A 17,438-nucleotide genomic window follows, 5' to 3' on the forward strand; every position below is an offset into this window, starting at 1 on the left:
CGATTCTGCTATCCAGCTCCCAGGTACCTCCCTCCAGTACAGGTACAGAGCTGGGAAGAGACACCAGCCCATAAGCCGGGAGTGCCTGTCTCGGGAGGGTGTGTAACCCCATCCCCCAGCTGCCCTGACACTTGAGCTGGCTCTGATGACTGCCACCTGTTCAGAAGATCCCAGGCAAGAACAGAGCAGAGCCAAAGTCACACAGGCAGAGCAAGCTACCCAGGAGGCCGGGGATGCAAAGATGCCACCTGCAGTCCCAGCAAGTGCTCTGTCCTCCGCAGATGCCCACGAGGGGCGTGCTGACCCCCCTCCCCCCCCAGGGCCTGCAGCTGGAGAGGAGAAGCAGAGACGCCCTGAAGGGATGGGCTGGTGGGGCCGGCGCCCAGGGTAAGCATTCCCACCGCGCAGCCTTCCCCAGAGGCCGCTGGGCACAGGCTTTTACTTCACCGTCGGTCCAAATGTATACGGAGTGCCCTCATGGCTGGGCCCCGGACCCCCGGAAAGAGTGCCTGCCCCTCCCCTCTGGGGAATCTGCTCGCCTGTCCCCTCCCTGCCGCCACTCTACTTAAATCTGCCGATTTATGCTTCTCCGTGTGGTCCGCACCCAACAGTGTCTTCCTTATTTGTCTCTTGTCCTCCCCCCACTCCCAGCCCACGTCTACGCCACGGGGGGGGGGGGGGGTAGTGGTTCCGCCTCTCTGGGGCTGCTGTGGCCCCAGCCCCTAAACGGTGCCTGGCACATGGAAGGTCTTCAGAGGCAGTGAGGGAGGCTCCCGGGCCCCATAGAGAAGTGGTGACTCAGGCACCCGGGAGTCTGTCTGGCCCCCTCCGCCCAAGCGGTGCCGCCCGCTCCCCGCGCCGGCTGTAGGAACAGGGTCCCTCCCGGCGGGAACACGGCCCTGCTGTGTGCAGGCGGCAGATGTGTGGACCGGGAGGCCTCACAAGGAGGCACAGTGCTCACACAGAGGCGGGTCTGTGGACACTGCACAAGCCTGCTTTTCCGCCAGGCGCGGCAGCCAAGCCCCGTCCCAGGAGGGGGCGGCAGGCCCCCGGGATGCCCGTCCCTCCCCTGCCCGTCCTGAGCGGGCCGCAGAGGCAGGGAGAGCACTGGGGCTCCTCTCCTCAGCCCTGGAATCTGTGCTGGGCGACTCTGACGTGGCTTAGCTCCTGGGTTTACAGTCCAGGTGCAGCTCTGACTGCAACATCTGGTTCCGTCTACACAAGCATGGCATCCTCACACCAGCCCAACGAGCAACTGTAGGAAGCCTGAAGGAGGAGGGGCGGTCAGAGCGGCACTGGGGACCATCGTGTGGGCTCTCTCTAGCTTGCCAGCCTGCAGAAGGCTTCCTTCCGCCCTGGTACAGGGGCAGTTCTGACAACAGCAAGTATAATCCCTCACGACAGGCGGGATCAATTGCCATGGAGAGAGCCTTCTGGGAGACAGAAACTTCGAGCGGAATGGATTGATTAGGGGCCTGGGTGCCGAGATGGATGAGCCAGAGCCGGAGAGAGAGGGTCCTGGGGGCGGCGGGGGGTGGGGGCAGGTGGCGACCGTCTTGGGGATCTGTTTATCTGACTTCCCACTCGACCTCTGAGTGGCCATGGATGGGGGGCAGGGAGCAGCCAAGCAGGACAAGAGCGGTAACGGTGGGTCTCTGACACCCCCAGATATGCCCAGGGGGGCTCTGGGGGAGGGAGCTGGAGGGCGGGCAGAGGCGCGCTTCTCAGAGCCCTGAGGGTGGGTGACTAAACAGTGTCACGGCCATTCAGACCACCGCTGCTCCTTCTGTGCTGGAAAAATCCCGAGCCCAGGCCCAGGGAGCCACCTCCCAGCGAGGGGCCTGACCCTCCGGAGGGCGGCGGGGGACAAGGCCGAGGGGTGGAAAGGCTCTAGCAGGCTCTGGAGACACAGCCAGAATTGCCGGCACCAGGAAGCTGGCAGGAGGCATATCTCACGCCAGAGGCCAGCAAACTGGCCTCAGTAAATGAATAATAAAATGATTTTTATCGAGTTCAGCCATGTGCCAGGCACCGTGCCGAGCACCTCACCATTATCGTCTCGTTTGATCTCCTAAGTAACCCTTGAAGCATGTGGATGAGGAAATCAAAGCTCAAGGTCACAATGACGAACACAGGCACTATTCTAGGCACTGTCCCCACATAGACAACCCTCCCCCGTTAAGCCGGGTCGAGCAGGCTGCTGGCTCTGTAGACTGTCCCCTCAGCCTCTCTCACTGGGGGAGGGGCCGGGCTAAGGGAGCCGTGCGCCAGCGCGCGCGTCCTCTGGTCCCCCTTTGTCCCCCTGCAGGGACCCAGCTCCCGAGGGCCTGGTGTCACTCAGGGAGGACCTGGCCCAACTCCAAGTCAAAACACAGGTTCTGGATCCAGGATTCGTTCAAACCGCAGGTAAGAACAGCAACCGTGTGGCACCGAGCAGCTCAGGGGGCTCCCCCACGGCTCCCCCATTCCCGCAGGCGAGGCCTTCGGACCCTGGGGCCCCCTCTGGGCCTTCAGCTCGGCTCCCTCCCGGGGCGGCTTGTGTCCTGCAGCCAGGGTGGGGACATCTGGGAAGGCCTCTTACAAGGGCCCCACTGGGTCCATGGGAGCCAGAGCCTCAGGACACACCTGCCCCTGCTTCCAGGAACAATCTCGTTCTTGTTTGTCACATAAAAGCCCCATCTGGTGCCAGCAGAGGCCCTGGGAGTCAAGCCTGAGGAGGCAATCCCCAGACCAGGCCAGACAGAGCCACCAGTGGCACTTGTCCCTGGACAGGTGACTCCCAGGGACACACGAGAAAGCATCTAGCTGCTGGTTCAGGAGAGAGGCGACCCGGCTGAGGCAGCGGGGCCGGGGCAGGAGCCCCAGCAGGTGACATTCCCAAGAGCCTCGGCCCCTGCTGTGGACTCGAGACAGAAGCCTTGGGGTGTGGACGCCGTCAGCGAAGCCGGGCAACCAAGCTGGGACGCTCTGGTCAGCAACTGCACACAGCAAGCCCTTCCCTGCCCCGTCGCCTGTGGGGCTGCATGCCAGACAAAGGGGCTCCAGGAAGAGCCACGGGGAGAGGACGGTCACTGAGGATAGAGCAGGAGAGCGGCGCATGAGGCCACAGTCCGGTGCGCACCAACACTGGCCACACCATTCTACCATTCTAGAAACCCACAGCCCCTGCAGGGGGTCAGAACCAAGTGACCGCAGAGGCTGCAGCCCTGGACGTTCTCTGCGAGATCCGACGTCCTCCAGGCCGTGGGGAGCTCTGCACAGCAGAGGAACGTGGACTCGGGGAGACCCCTTCCCCAGGAGCCCACGTGAATGGGGCCAAATACAGGTCTGCTCACCCAGTTCCACCATTGCCAGCCATGGCACCCCAGTGCACAGACCCCGGTCCCATCCACTCTGACCCACAGGGGCGCCTTCACTTTAGAAGCTTCCCCTTTCCCGTCTGGGAAGCAGGAGCAAAAAAACCTTGAACTCTTTGAGAATGCAAACACACACAAAGTGTGTCTGGAACATCTAGCTTTGTTCTAGCCACACCGTCTTCCTTCTGTTCCTCAAACAGGACAAGCCTGGTCCCACCCCCAAGCCCGGCTGTGCTTCTGGGGTCACCCTGCTCTGAGTTAAAACGCCCCTCCTGGGGGGGTCTCCCCCAGCCATCCTAGCTAAAGCAGCCCTCCCTCCACACAGATAGCTTCCTCCTGGTTACTTTCACCCAGGACATTTATTCCCTGAAACTATCTTCTTTTTTTTTTTTTTTGCGGTACGCTGGCCTCTCACTGTTGTGGCCTCTCCCGTTGCGGAGCACAGGCTCCAGACGCGCAGGCTCAGCGGCCATGGCTCACGGGCCCAGCCTCTCCGCTGCATGTGGGATCTTCCCGGACCGGGGCACGAACCCGTGTCCCCCGCATCGGCAGGCGGACTCTCAACCACTGCACCACCAGGGAAGCCCCCCTGAAACTATCTTGTTTACCATGTATTCTGTTTCTACCTCTGACCCCTGAACAGACGTACTTGGTACAACAAATCCTGTTGGTCTTGCTACCTGCTGTACCTCCAGTCCCGAAACCCGTGCCTGGAGGTCAATAAATCTTTACTGGATGAATGAAAGAGTGAATACTTGAATGAACGAAAGCTCTTTCAAATATAAGTACTGGTTAAATTCAAGGCAGTGTGTGTGTCTCTTTCTCTAGCTAATAATTTATCCACTAGAGTTATATAGTAAAGGCAACTATAAAACATTTTCTATTTTTAAAATCAACCCTGAAATGAATCAGACTCAATCCTCCTTGTACTGTTATCATGACGTGCTTCACGGTGGCACTTGGCAGGGACAAAAAAACATCCTTCAAAGAGCCGGGTCACAGGGACTGGCAGAGAGGTGGGTTATCCTGCTTTAGTGTTTCCAAAGAGTTGTTTGAAGGACAGAAAGATCTCATTCAAATGCTTTGCCACCTCAAAGGCCATTGATGAAACCAAACACAGGATTTCTGTAGCCGAGGAGGCGGCTGAATGCGGTCGCAGGCAAAGCGGTGGGGAGCTCTGGGCCAGAGGTCTGCAACTCAGTCATTTCAGCAGAGGGAAGTCAGTGCAGCAACACCATCCTGCGATTCAACCGTCTCTTCCCTTTATTCACGCCCCCCCGTGCCTGCTCTGTCCGGGCCTCTCAATCATTCGACCATTTATGAAACTGCAGGGAGGCCCGCGCTGCGGCCGCTGCTCCTCTGCAGGAGCCCCCGGCAGGATCCTGCCATCCACCAGCATGAGGCTCACTGGGGGACACTGCCACCTCTCCCCCGGGCTCTGCAGGTGACACATGAGGAGGAAGAGATAGGAGAGGAGGACGCGGCCCGAGTCCCGCCTCCAGGATGGACAGGGAGCCAGCCTGGGCAGCTCCTTGCCTGGACCCTGGTGACACCACTCCATAGACCTGTCTGTCCCACAAGCCAGGGGGCTGAGCCACTCCCTGGCGGGAGAACCTAATGCATTTGAAGGTTGTGTTTATTTCAGCAAGAGGAGAAACAACTCCACCTCTACTAAACTTTTCTCCAAGAACTCAGTCTTTCCCTGCAGTGGGAGCCATGGCTTTTTAGGCCTCACTGAGTGGCAGCATCAAAAAAGGGAGACCCACGGGCCGCCGTGGCACCATTACTCAGCGCACGCACGCCGAGCGGGTCCCCCGAGCCGGGCAGTCCTGGGTGCTAGCACACAGGAGCCAACACTGTCCGTGCCTGAGGATCTTGGGGCTCAGAGGGTAGTGCTTAGGGGCTCGGAGGGGGAGGCAATGCAATCCCTTCTCCGTGACCCTGGATCTAAACACACGCCCGACCTCACGGCCGTCCACTCCTGCCGGTTCAGCTGCAGGGTTTGGGGAGACAGGAATAGTGGGAATAATATCATGAGAACTAGGGCAGCCTAGTAAGGCTCGGGCAGGAGGAAAGCGGTTGACGGCTTCGCAAACAAGGTGATATTTGAGTCCACCCTGGAGTCAGGTGGAGCTGGGGGGAGCGGGCTGGGGGGAAGGGTATCGCTGACAGCGCGGCCGGCTGGCAAAGGCTCTTCAAGCCCCAGCTCAGGTTAGCCGGCTGCGTTTCCCTGTCCCCCCGCCAAGCAGGCCTAGACTCGACTCCAGAGTTTCCACTTCGCACTGTTGGACTCAGTGCCCAGGCAGGTTTTATTCACAAATGGGACGCTGGCCTGGGGGCAAGGTCAGGAGGGCCGGCTTCCCCCGACCTCCCTGGGGCTCCTCCCTGGGGCACCTCCCCGGGGCTCCTCCCTGGGGCTCCCCACCAGAGTATCTTCCAGAGGACGGTGTCACCTGGAGCAGGCCCTGCCGTCCTGGAGCACGGGGCACCGCAGGATCGCTCTTCCAGGAACGGGCTGCTCCCCACCTTCCCAAGTCCGCCCAACCCCCGTGGCGGATCTACTGCCCTCCCCAACAGCCCCAGCTCCCCATTCACAGACGCTCAACTAGAAGCTCAGGGACGGAACCAAGGGGGCATCATTTCCATTTCTTCAGTCCAGCCCACCTTCCCATACACAACGTAACAGCCAACAGCCGTTCAGTGCAGCATTCACTCCGCCCCAGGAGCTGTGTCATCCTGCAAATCCTCCATGACTCGGGCACTATGATTATATCCATATTGCAGACGAGGAGACTGAGGCACAGAGTCTCGCTCTTAACAGCTCTGCCACAGCACACCTGTTCATCTCCCACCTCCTTCGTCAAGACGAAAACCCTTGGAGGGGATGAGAATGATCTTCATCTTCCCGTAGCATATCCCAGAGCACCAGAAGCAAGCCCACACGTACACAGTAAGTGGCCCCTCATGAACGTGTCGTGGGACAAACGTACAAAGATGGGGAGGGGGAGGGGAAGGACGAGCAGCCACAACCCCACCCCAGCCTGAACCAACAGGTCACCGGATACCCGGGGAGCCCAGGGGGCCTGCGGCAGGAAACCCCAGGAACCAGGAAGTCAGCAGCTGCCCTGAGCATCACCAAGCTGGCTGATGTGGCAGAAGCAGGTGGAGGGTGTCCGAGGGGCGCGCGATAGCAGCGCAGCTGGAAGGAAGGGCACGGCTCGCTGCCCGCCGCAGCTGGCCCACCTCCGGGGGCCGGGGAGGAAGGCAAGTGCCGCTGGGGCAGCTCACTCAAGGCTCTGCAGGCAGCATCCTGGGGGTCGTGAGCCTGGTTCTTTCTCTCTTCCTTTTCAGAAAGCCTCGCTCACCTCTGTTCTTTGGCCATTCGGCCAGCCTGCAGTGGGTGCCAGGCCCCTTGCCCCTGCCCTCAGGGAGCTGACCGACGTGGGTGGAGCTGGGGGGGGTTCTGGCTTTCACCATGTGGTTTAGATTTCCTCCCAAGCTTGGGGGTGGGGGAACTTTTTTAAAATAAACATTTAAATGAGGCCCAGAAAGGGGTTGGTAGCTAACAGTGTGGTAATGCCACACGAAGACAGAAAGGGAGCGAGTGTAACTATTCACAATAGCCAAGACACGGAAACAGCCTAAATGTCCACCGAGATAGATGGATAAAAATGTGGTATGTATATATATACATATATATATACACACACACAATGGAATATTATAAAGCCATTAAAAAGAATGAAATAATGCCATTTGTAGCAAAATGGATGAACCTAGAGATTATCATACTAAGTGAAGTGAGTCAGAAAGAGAAAGATAAATACCGTACGATATCACTTACATGTGGAATCTAAAATACGACACAAATGAACCCAAATACAAAACAAAAGCAGACTTACAGACTAGAGAACAGACTTGTGGTTGCCAAGGGGGAGGGGGTGGGGGAGGGAAGGACGGAGTTTGGGGTCAGCAGATGTAAACCATTACATATGGGATGGATAAACAACAAGGTCCTACTGTAGAGCACGGGGAACTATAGTCAATATCCTGTGATGAACCACAATAGAAAAGAATATATACGTATAACGGTGTCACTGTGCTGTACGACAGAAATTAAACACAACATTGTAAATCAAATATACTTCAATAAAATTTTGTTTAAAAAAGGGAGTGTGCATAAGTCTGCCTGCCTGGCAGAGGGGGTGTTGGCATATGTGGGAAGGGAAGTCAGAGCAGAGGAAACATTTTGCAAAGGATGGGAGTCCAAAAGACTATTGCCAATTTGGGAACAGCCTTCGAACCAGAAACTCAAGTTCCCAAACACCTGTCTGTGTCCTGTGGCTTGCCTTCAGTAATGAGATTCTAAAGAATTCCTGGTTAGGGAACTTTAAGAAAACAGACCGGGCTTCCCTGGCGGCGCAGTGGTTGAGAGTCCGCCTGCCGATGCAGGGGACATGGGTTCGTGCCCCAGTCCGGGAAGATCCCTACATGCCGTGGAGCGGCTGGGCCCGTGAGCCATGGCCGCTGAGCCTGCGCATCTGGAGCCTGTGCTCCACAACGGGAGAGGCCACAACTGTGAGAGGCCCACGTACCGCAAAAAAAAAAAAAAAAAAAAATAGACCTATGCGCCCAGGACTCCAATCCAAGCCAAATCACTCCAAATCTCCAGCATTTAGACACAGAAGAGTTTAAAAGCGCCCCAGGTGATTCTAACACCCTGACGTCCAATCCAGTAGCTGCTGGCCACGTGTGGCTAATGAAGGCCTGACATGTGAGCCCAAATTGAGATGTGCTATAACAAACACAAAACGGAGTTTGAAGACTTGGTAGGAGGAAAAGAATGTATAATTCATAATTTTTGTAGTGATTACGTGTTGGAGCGGCTACATTTTGGATACACTGGGCTAAATAAAATATATGATTAAAGTGAATTTCACCTGTTTCTGTTTGCGTCTTAGTGTGGTTAAGTAATCTAAAAACGATACACGTGGCTCCTATTCTGTTTCTACTGGACAGCATTTTTCTAACGTGAGCTGGCCTGAGAAGCCCTGAGTGTCAATAAATGTTAATTTTTACAAGATTGCAGTTCCACAGAGGCTGCAGAAGGGACACGTCACTGACCTGGAAAACTGGACCTACGAACAGTTTTCCACCTGCTGCTCCCCCCTCCACAGCCCCCACCCTACCAGAAAACCCCTAACACCTGCGGAGCTCTACCCCGAATGCCTGTATCTAATGCCCTTCTTCCCCGCCGGGCCTGGTGTACTAAGCCGCGTGGCCCCGCTCTCATCCTAACCTTACAGGAAGCTTTTGGGCTCTGTCTCCATTTCCTTCAGGGGAAACCGAGGCCCAGATGGCAAAGGCGCACTTAGACAAGGAAGAAGCAAGGTTGGAGTTTAGCATTTCCAGGACTCCAATCTGCTGAGTCCTCACCCATGCTATACCTCAAAGACGGATCTCCTCCCTCATGGAAGGTATGAAACAGTTCTCAAATAAAGCTTTTTGGGGGTGGGGAAGGGAGAAAGATGGCTAGCTGACCATTTGCAGAGCACTGTACTACGTGTTTTGCATCCCGTAGGTATTCGTGGCCTACTGCTGCTACAACAAATGGCCACTATTGGCTCAGTGGTTTAAAACGACACAAATTTATCATCTTACAGTTCTGGAGGTCAGAAGTCCAAAACGGGTCTTCCAGGGCTAAAATCAAGGTGCCAGCAGGGCTGCGTTTCTTCCTAGAGGCTCCGTGGAAGAGTCCACTGCTTTGCCTCCTCCAGCTTCAAAGCCAGCGATGTCTGGTGGCGTTGTCCTCACCTCACACCACCCTGACCTCCTCCCTGGCCTCCCTCTTCCACATTTAAATGCCCCGTGATTACACTGGGCCCACCTGGATAACCCAGGCTACGCCCCCTATTTTTAAGGTCAGCTGATTAGCATTTTCTTACCCAGGGCTGTAACATATTTACAGGTTCCAGGAATTAGGACGTGGACATCTTTGAGGGGTCCCTCTTTAGCCCACCCCACCATTTCTATCCCTTAAAACAGCCCTAGGAAGTAGATGGAATCATCTCTATTTTTATAGACCAGGAAACAGGAGTTAAGCACCAGGAACACAGGCTAGCACTCGGGTGTTAGTTACCGCTTTCCATGGTACCACACCATCTTTTTAACGAGACAATCAATTTTCAGGTTCAGAACATACAGGTATACCGTATGCCACACTATTCTGCATTCAGAATACTACAACAACAAAAAGCCAATACAATTTTGTCACTTCCATTTTGAAAAGGGGTTTTATCACCAAAGGGACTAAAGTCTTGGGGAAGAATAGACCAGCTTTCTGGACAGTGCCCCTGGGATTACACACACGCACTCGCATACCCACATCATACAGCAAACACAAGTACCTGCCACACGAAGGATGCATGACTGCCCCCTTCCTTCACACTCGGAACCTTTTTGCAAAACAGGGTGTGGCCAGTCAAGAAAGCAAATATGGAAGCATTTTTCCTCCTCTTGACCCAGAAACCCAGGAGGAAAAGCGAGGCTGGCGGGATGGTAGGGGACTTAAGTTCTAAGGAAACCAAAGTGCCCCTCTGCTACACAGGACGCTGTGGTCAACGTGAAGCCACAGGCAGTGCAGATCAAAGGGAAGGTGTGTCGGTGGGTCGGATATACTATTTTCTGTCCAGAAGGAGACGTGTAAGCAGCAACCTCAGCTCTCTTCGTCCTTTCCACCAATGAGGTCTGGCTGGCAGCTCACTAGATATTTCCGGGAGCGATCTAATTAAATATTAACCATGCACAAAACCTGATTCCTACATCCCTCAATAAGTCACTCTGAAGATAATTAAATCTAGACACTGAACCTGAATTCCATGTTTCCAGAAAATAGCCCTGGAATGGGTAAATCCTATGAGATTCACCTATTAGAAAGAATTATTCATGAGAAAAACCCAACCAGCAAAAACAAAACACCCTCTTGTTTACCAAACCAACCACCAGAATAAGTTGTCCTGTATCAGAGATGCTTTCTCTTTGACATTCAGAAAGCTTGCCCTTGATTTAAAACAATTTAAGAGTAAGATCAATGAACTTGGCCCTTTAAATTCCATCTCCTCTATGTAGCAATCTGACCTCTTTATAGCTCTTCAAAACCACAGAAAAAACAAAAAAATCAGTGAATGAATAAATCTTCTGACAACATCCAGATTCTCTCTGCCAATTAAAATTTTCTCCCCTTCCTTCCGCAAGTTCCTGGCACAATTAATTATGTATTAATGATTTTAAATTAAATGCCACATGTGTTTTTATGACGGGCTATCCGGGCTGAAAATACACCAGGGGCCAGATGATGATGATGACTACAAAGGCTAAATTAATAATTTGCGGCTCGGCTGGTTCAGCACTAGTCTTTTATAGAGCCAAGGTTTTATCATTTTCCTTGTTAATCTCAAGCACAAAGGTTAGATGTTTCCCCTGCATTTTTTCTTACTTCAAAACAAAAGTTATTGTAGGCTGCATGTGCTAACTTGAATTGAAAGACACCGCACAAGTCACTGCTCCTGGCAGGGAGAGGTGGGAAGGACCTTGCTAACGGCAGACACAAATGTCATCATCCTACTTTAGACAGGAGTGAGTGGGTTCCTTCTGGCTTTTGGTTTTTGTTTTCTGGGGTTTTTTTGGCCGCGTCGTGCGGGATCTTAGTTCCCGGACCAGGGATTGAACCCGTGCCCCCTGCACTGGGGGCGTGGGGTCTTAACCACTGGACCGCTAGGGAAGTCCATGGTTTATTTCTAAAGTAAAAATTTTCTGCTGTTTCAGTCCTGGTTGACTTACTTTGGCAAAAAACCCAGTATGCTCCCCCCTCCCCCAGGCATAAGAATACCTCAGTGTTTGTCAAATAAAAAGGAACAGAAAACCAGAAACAGCAACGCCCTCATCAGTGTGGTCTCAGCAGGAACACATGGACAAATACACACCCCCGTCATTGTTTCATTTTTAAAATAACCCTCCCAGGATAGGCCACCCTCTGGAAGAGATGCGGGCGCGTGGGAAGTGCAGGAAGGGAGCCCTAGGAAGTTTCTGTCTGTCAGGCGCCGTCACTTAATAAGGGGGTGTGAACCTGTTTATACGTGGGCCAGCGCTCGGGCAAACAAGTCTGGCTACAGACGTGAAACTTTTCGCCCAGCAGATAATAAGATATTGTGCGGCCCTGAAAAACAGCTCAGGAGAAAAGGAAGCAGGGAGTTTCCTTTAAGGAAATGCATTGCTTCTCCGAGGAGGGGGCATTCTTTTAAGCCGTGGGAAAAGTAGACGGAGCCCGGGAGAGGCGGCGCGGCCAGGGCGGAGAAATCCAGTCGGGCCGCCCAGGCCGGGCGCACCCAGGCCCGGGACGCACCTTGACCCCACCTGGCCCCCAGCCGCGTCTCGGCTCCCTCCACCTGGCCCCTCCCGCCCCTCGGCTCCTAGCCACCTCGGTCCCCGGCCGCCTCTCAGTCCCTGGACACCTCGGTCGCCTGGCCACCTGGTCCCCCGGTCGCATCTCAGTCCCCGGCTGCATCCCAGTCCCCTGCCACCCCGGTCCCGGGCGCCGGCTCGCGCTTCCGGTTCACCTGCGCGCGGGTCGGCTCGGGCGGCGAAGGCCGGGGAGCTGTGTGGCCGCGGCCGAGATGCGGCCGGGGGCCCCCAGATGGCCGGGGAGCAAGGGGTCCGGGGAGCGGCCCGAGCTCCCGGCGCTCTGGAGGCGGGCGCAGGCCGGGCCCCGAGGGACGCGTGTGAGGGGAAGGGGGGACAGCGCCGCCCGCCCGCCGCCCCGCCGCTCGCCTGGGTCTTGTCGAACTGCTCGCGCTCGGCCTCCAGGCTGTGGCCAGGCCTTCGGCTCAGCACCCGCGCCGGCACGTTCTTGATGCTGTTCATCCTGCCGCCGCCTGCGTTCCTGGGCCCGGCTCCGCGCGACTGAGCGATCCAGGCCGGCCGCCCGCGCCTAGGCACCGCGAGGCCGCCCGCCGTAAGGCGCCGCCCGCCCGCCGGGGGAGGAGCCGCCGTCGCCCCGCCCACGCGCCCCGCCCCGCCCCGCTCGGCCGCGCCCCTGGCCAGGGTAGGGGCACGGGCCGGGGCCCCCAGGCCCTCGACGCCTCTCGTGTGCGAGCGGAAACACCAGTCCCTCCTCCGTCCTCGCACACACCCTCCGCCCGGACTCACCAAGTCCTGTCCACACCAGGCCAGGATCTGGTTAATTGGAGAAAACTTGGCCTCGATGAAATCTGACCAATGGAATCACAACTGGACATTTTTTTCTTTCCTTTATAAAAGTCCTATATTACTTTATGTGTCAAAAGGCATACCATTGAGCTGTCCACTCTGTGTGCATCTCTAATGCAACTGCAGCTGTTATCAACGCGGGACTGTGCGATGACTTTTCAGAGACTGCGGGCTTTGCACGAGGACACCTTGCAAGAGTTGAGAAACGGTAAGGGGACCAGGAGAGGCAGGGCTGGGACAGCCTGCAGACAGCTCTGGACCAAACGCAGAGCTGGGCCATCAAAGTGCATGGAACAGTTGCTACAGGAGGTGGTGTGAGATTTTTAAAAACACTGTTATTACTCGTTTGCTTTTAAAATTACCGGTCACAGAACTGAAGTTTTTCTTTTTGTTTTTTTTTTTAATCTCTCAAATGGTTATTTTGTTTCTGCTATCCTCAGCTTTCCTCTCAGAATATAGGTGTGAAATCACCCAATACAGGTACTAGGGAAGGTACACCCCCTTTGAAGAGAGAAGGTGATGCCTACCTAACCCTGGACATTGTCTCCCTGGCCCTCTCTGTAGCCTCACTGGTTCCTCACTGCCTGTCCCAGAGCTGACACTGGGAACTTGAAAGATGTATTTAACAAGGCTTTCCTCTCACTCCCCTAAAGATAGAAAATAACCACGCCTTATCTAATTCCAATCACCGAAAAGCTTCTTTACCAGAATAACAATAGCTAATATTTACTGAATGCTTATTACTTGCTAGGCACTGGACAAAACCCTTTACTTGTATTATTTCTTTTCTTTTTTTTTTTTTTTTTTTGCTATACGCGGGCCTCTCACTGTTGTGGCCTCTCCCGTTGCGGAGCACAGGCTCCGGACGCGCAGGCTCAGCGGCTATGGCTCACAGGCCCCGCCGCTCCGCGGCATGTGGGATCTTCCCGGACCCGGGCATGAACCTGTATCCCCTGCATCGGCAGGCAGACTCTCAACCACTGCGCCACCAGGGAAGCCCTGTATTATTTCATTTTTAACTCTCAGCACTCTAGTCAATAGCTGTGGTGGAATAAGCCTGCAGTAAAGGGATTTGCAGGCTCCAGACCAGCTGTTTCTCGGACTCCTTTTTCCACATCCAACGAAAGCGCTTCTCCTGTGATCTTCACACTTAACACAGCGTCTTCTTTTAAAGCAGGCAACACCCCTCTGGGTTTAGAATGTCTGCCACAGGGACTTCATCAGCAACCAACTACCACTCTTTCAATAATAAAGAGTTGATTACTGTGCCAGGTGCTGGGCTCAATACTGTTGGGATCCCAGAGTACTTGGCTAAAACATCTCTATTGAATGTAATTTATCTGTTTGTAAGAAATATTTTTGAGCAGCTGGAGGGCAAGGACCACCCTGTCTTACTCAGTTTTGTTTGTTTGTTTTGCCCGCACTGCACAGCTTGTGGGATTTTAGTTCCCCAACCAGGGATTGAACCCAGGCCCTTGTGGAGTCCTAACCACTGGACCACCAGGGAATTCCCTGTCTTACTCAGTTTTATACCTTCAGTGCCTAGCAGGGTGTCTGGTGCATTAGCAACGTCCAGTAAAAAATGTGTGTGAAAAGGAGTTGAAAAAGTGAGTGAACAGCCCTCCATAATTTGGCACTTCAACATACGGCTTAGTTTTATGAAAGAGCATTCCTGGGGACAAAAGGACACAAGCTTCCCCACTCTCAATTTGTCAGGTTCACCTCTCGGAACACCTTCAGGCAGGAGACCTGGTTCTAGAACTGACTCTGTCACTGTTTGGCTGAGATTCTCCTTGTTGTGAGGTATCCCCAGGGCTGTTTAATGCTTCCCCTGGGCCATTACAAAGGCAAAGCATTAAGGTTACAAATTAGACCTGATTTCAAGGAAAATCCAAGAGGACAAACAATAGAGTTTACATCACTGGGCTTACTAAATGATGGTGCTACAGTCCCCACACTGCCTGCCTCATTGACACGTGTGTCTGATCTGGTCCCAGCGTCTTTCCAGCTTGCCCCATCCTAGTCCATCAGGTCCGAAAATGTGTCACGCTCCTTTCCACCTCAGGGCCTTTGCACATGCTGTTACCATTGTCTGGAATGCTCTTTCTCTTCCTGTTTGCCAGTTAGCATCTACTCATATTTCAGCTTAGTTCAGATGTCACTTCCTCAGGGAAGCCTTCCCTGAGCCCTCCACCCTTGACCTATGCCCCTGTTATATGCTGACACAGTAGCTCAAAGCTTTATTTCATAGCCTTACCAGTTTTTCATGACCTATTTGTCATTATTTGATTAAGATCTGTCTCTTCCACTAGACTGTAAACAAAGATTGAGTCTGCTTCGCTCATTGTTGTGTCTCCAGTGGCCAGCAAAGCAACACTTGATGTGCGCTCAAATTATTTTGTCTTCTCTTGTTAGCTCTCTTAAGCATGCATTTGGCTGAGAACCCAGAAATCATCATTTACAGGACTGATGAATGTGCCCTCATTTGATGAAGTTCTCGCAAAGGCCATTCTGGTTTTTAACTTACCGTGTCAGCTGTCGTTCTGATTAATGTGTCTGGTTTCTTAATCTGATCTTATTCACTATTCTCTATCACGTATGAAGTGGTTGCCAAGATGATTGTTTAAGGTGCAGAATCATGAACCTTTCTGAAATGGACCCCAACCAAATTGTCATCACATGGCTCAAGAGAAACAAAGGTGCATGCCTTTGAAACAGTCACCTAGCTACAGGCATCTAACCAGAGAAGGAAAGTCTCAGGTCAAGGCCACCAAGAAAAACTGCAAGATCAATTAGCCATGGTATGCACAAGGTTCCAAAACTCAGCCACGTTCCTGAAATGAACCAACCTTACCCCTTAAAGGCTCTCAAGCTCCTGCATCCTATTAGCACTTTTTAGTTAAAACTGTTGTTAAGTGTTTATGTATTATCTTGATTTCTTTCTTTGGGGGTATTTCTATTTCTGTTTAATAGAGCTGTTCACAAACTCTAAAAATATACTCACATCAGTCTCTTTTGATGGCTGAGATAATTTCTGGCAGGCAAATTACAGTACAATTTAGTTGCCTCCTCTTTTTTTTTTTCTATTTTTGGCCCCGGGGCCTGCGGGATCCTAGTTCCCTGACTAGGGATCGAACCCGTGCCCTCAGCAGTGAAAGTATAGAGTCCTAACCACTGGACCATCAGGGAATTCCCGCCTCCTCTTAAGGTGAAAGAATGTTGATGACAAAATATTAAGGCTAAAATCTAGTTTCATCTTGCAACTATTTCAACATACTGAGGCTGCCTCTCTTTAACAGAAATTGCTCACATATTTAAATAACTTAGGTTGAGAGAGATAAATTGATAATTTAAGGTTTCCATTTTTGAACTGCATGTGCTGTAATTCACAAGAATGTGGAAGGGTAAGAATAGGTGTTGTAGATACTATAATCCTATGAGCTAAAATACATTTAGTTACAAAATAACTTTTGACTTCTTTCAAATCCTTTAGTTCCCTGAAATTGTTCTTTTTAGCACCTAACCAGTGTTCTCTTTTCACTAGGTAAGTTGACATGCAGCCATAAAACTATCATAAAGAGAAGGAGAAAATTTAATATTTTGTTTCTCAGAAAGTCAGCCTCTCCAGGGACATTTCAGGTTTCTACCTTGGAGGCAATAGTTCAGAATCGACTACACACTACCTTTCTCAGTCTTGCTCTGTACAAACCAGCCTATCCTGGGCAGAAAGCAAGCATTTATAAAGAACATAGCCAAACCTCACCCAATTTCTCTTTTCAGCACCCTAATTAAAAAGGCTAAATGGGGTGGCTCCTCCACTCTCATGAAAATCACCTCTGAAGAAGCACTGAAACCTTTTAACAAAGGGGCATTTGTACAGCACAATAGAACTTTGATATCTGCAATGCTTAAAAAAAATACATTCCCGTTCCTGAGGAAATTAACTTGCCAGGTTTGGTTTCAAGAGACTAACTTTCCTTATTTCACCCCTGTGTCATAAAAAGAAATCCCAGAAAATTATTTTTATTAGTAAAAATATTTTTTATTGACTGAAGCGGATCAGTATATTCTTTAAAAAATTACAAGTTAAAACAGAAATGTTTTAGTCTTTAATGATAAAAAAAAAATGCATATAAAACTTGATCTTCCAGCAAGCTTTTGTTTGTATAAGTTGATAGGACTACGACTGACCTAGACAAGAGGGGGCTCTGCTCAGCTTGTGGAACAGAAGGACCTCGACTGTCAGTAACCCAGGAGATAGTTTCTGGTTTAAAATATTTTATATCATATCATTTTATGTCTTTACACAGCAAAGTTCAGGGCTGAAAACCACAAGAGAACATATTTCTCATAGATTTGGAGCTGACTCTGATAAGCTACTGGTTATAATTTAAATGTATGCGCAGGTTTTAAAAAAATCAGTTAAAACAGCATTTTATATGTATGGATTCTCTATTTGATGTTCACACTTTGAAAGAGCTTCTCGAGTATTTAACTGTAGCGTGCATCTTTACAGAGAAGGCTTTTTCTCTCTTAGCATAATTCCAAGTTTGTATATTATATATAACATACAATTAGGTCTAATTTCTTACACATGAAAGATATTTCTTACACATGAAAAGTATTTCTTACACATGAAAATGGTTAACCTGAAGACAAACAAAATATAGATGTTTAAAAATTAACTTTCGGTCTCTGCTCCCCTTTGGTATTAAATGTTGCTTACGAAGGATTACAATCCTCTTTTTGTTTTCAAGGTTAAGTATTAGGTATTGATGTCTGCTTCCTGCCTTCCACATGGATGAGAAATCGGCTTCT

At 51.9% G+C, this 17,438-nt stretch overlaps 2 protein-coding genes across 7 annotated transcripts in view; both read right to left on the reverse strand.

Moving 5' to 3' along the window:
* The window catches only part of HIP1R (huntingtin interacting protein 1 related), a 27,500-nt gene extending 15,124 nt beyond the window's left edge, over positions 1 to 12,376 (reverse strand). For 2 of the 5 annotated variants that reach the window (XM_073789989.1, XM_033836806.2), the window contains exon 1: positions 12,183 to 12,376. In XM_073789989.1, the coding sequence (XP_073646090.1) occupies positions 12,183 to 12,275 (93 nt within the window). In that variant the 5' untranslated portion in view covers positions 12,276 to 12,376. The remainder of the gene's footprint in view (positions 1 to 12,182) is intronic. The other 3 variants (XM_073789990.1, XM_033836802.2, XM_073789988.1) reach the window with 3 other exon arrangements.
* Positions 12,377 to 13,406: 1,030 nt separating this feature from the next.
* CCDC62 (coiled-coil domain containing 62) overlaps positions 13,407 to 17,438 on the reverse strand; it is a 43,251-nt gene continuing 39,219 nt past the window's right edge. For both annotated transcript variants that reach the window (XM_073789991.1, XM_033836807.2), the window contains one exon: positions 13,407 to 17,436. The gene's annotated coding sequence lies outside the window, so the exon portion shown is untranslated. The remainder of the gene's footprint in view (positions 17,437 to 17,438) is intronic.

Source organism: Tursiops truncatus, chromosome 13 (genome assembly GCF_011762595.2).
Source record: "Tursiops truncatus isolate mTurTru1 chromosome 13, mTurTru1.mat.Y, whole genome shotgun sequence".
In the NCBI taxonomy this organism is placed as follows: domain Eukaryota; kingdom Metazoa; phylum Chordata; class Mammalia; order Artiodactyla; family Delphinidae; genus Tursiops; species Tursiops truncatus.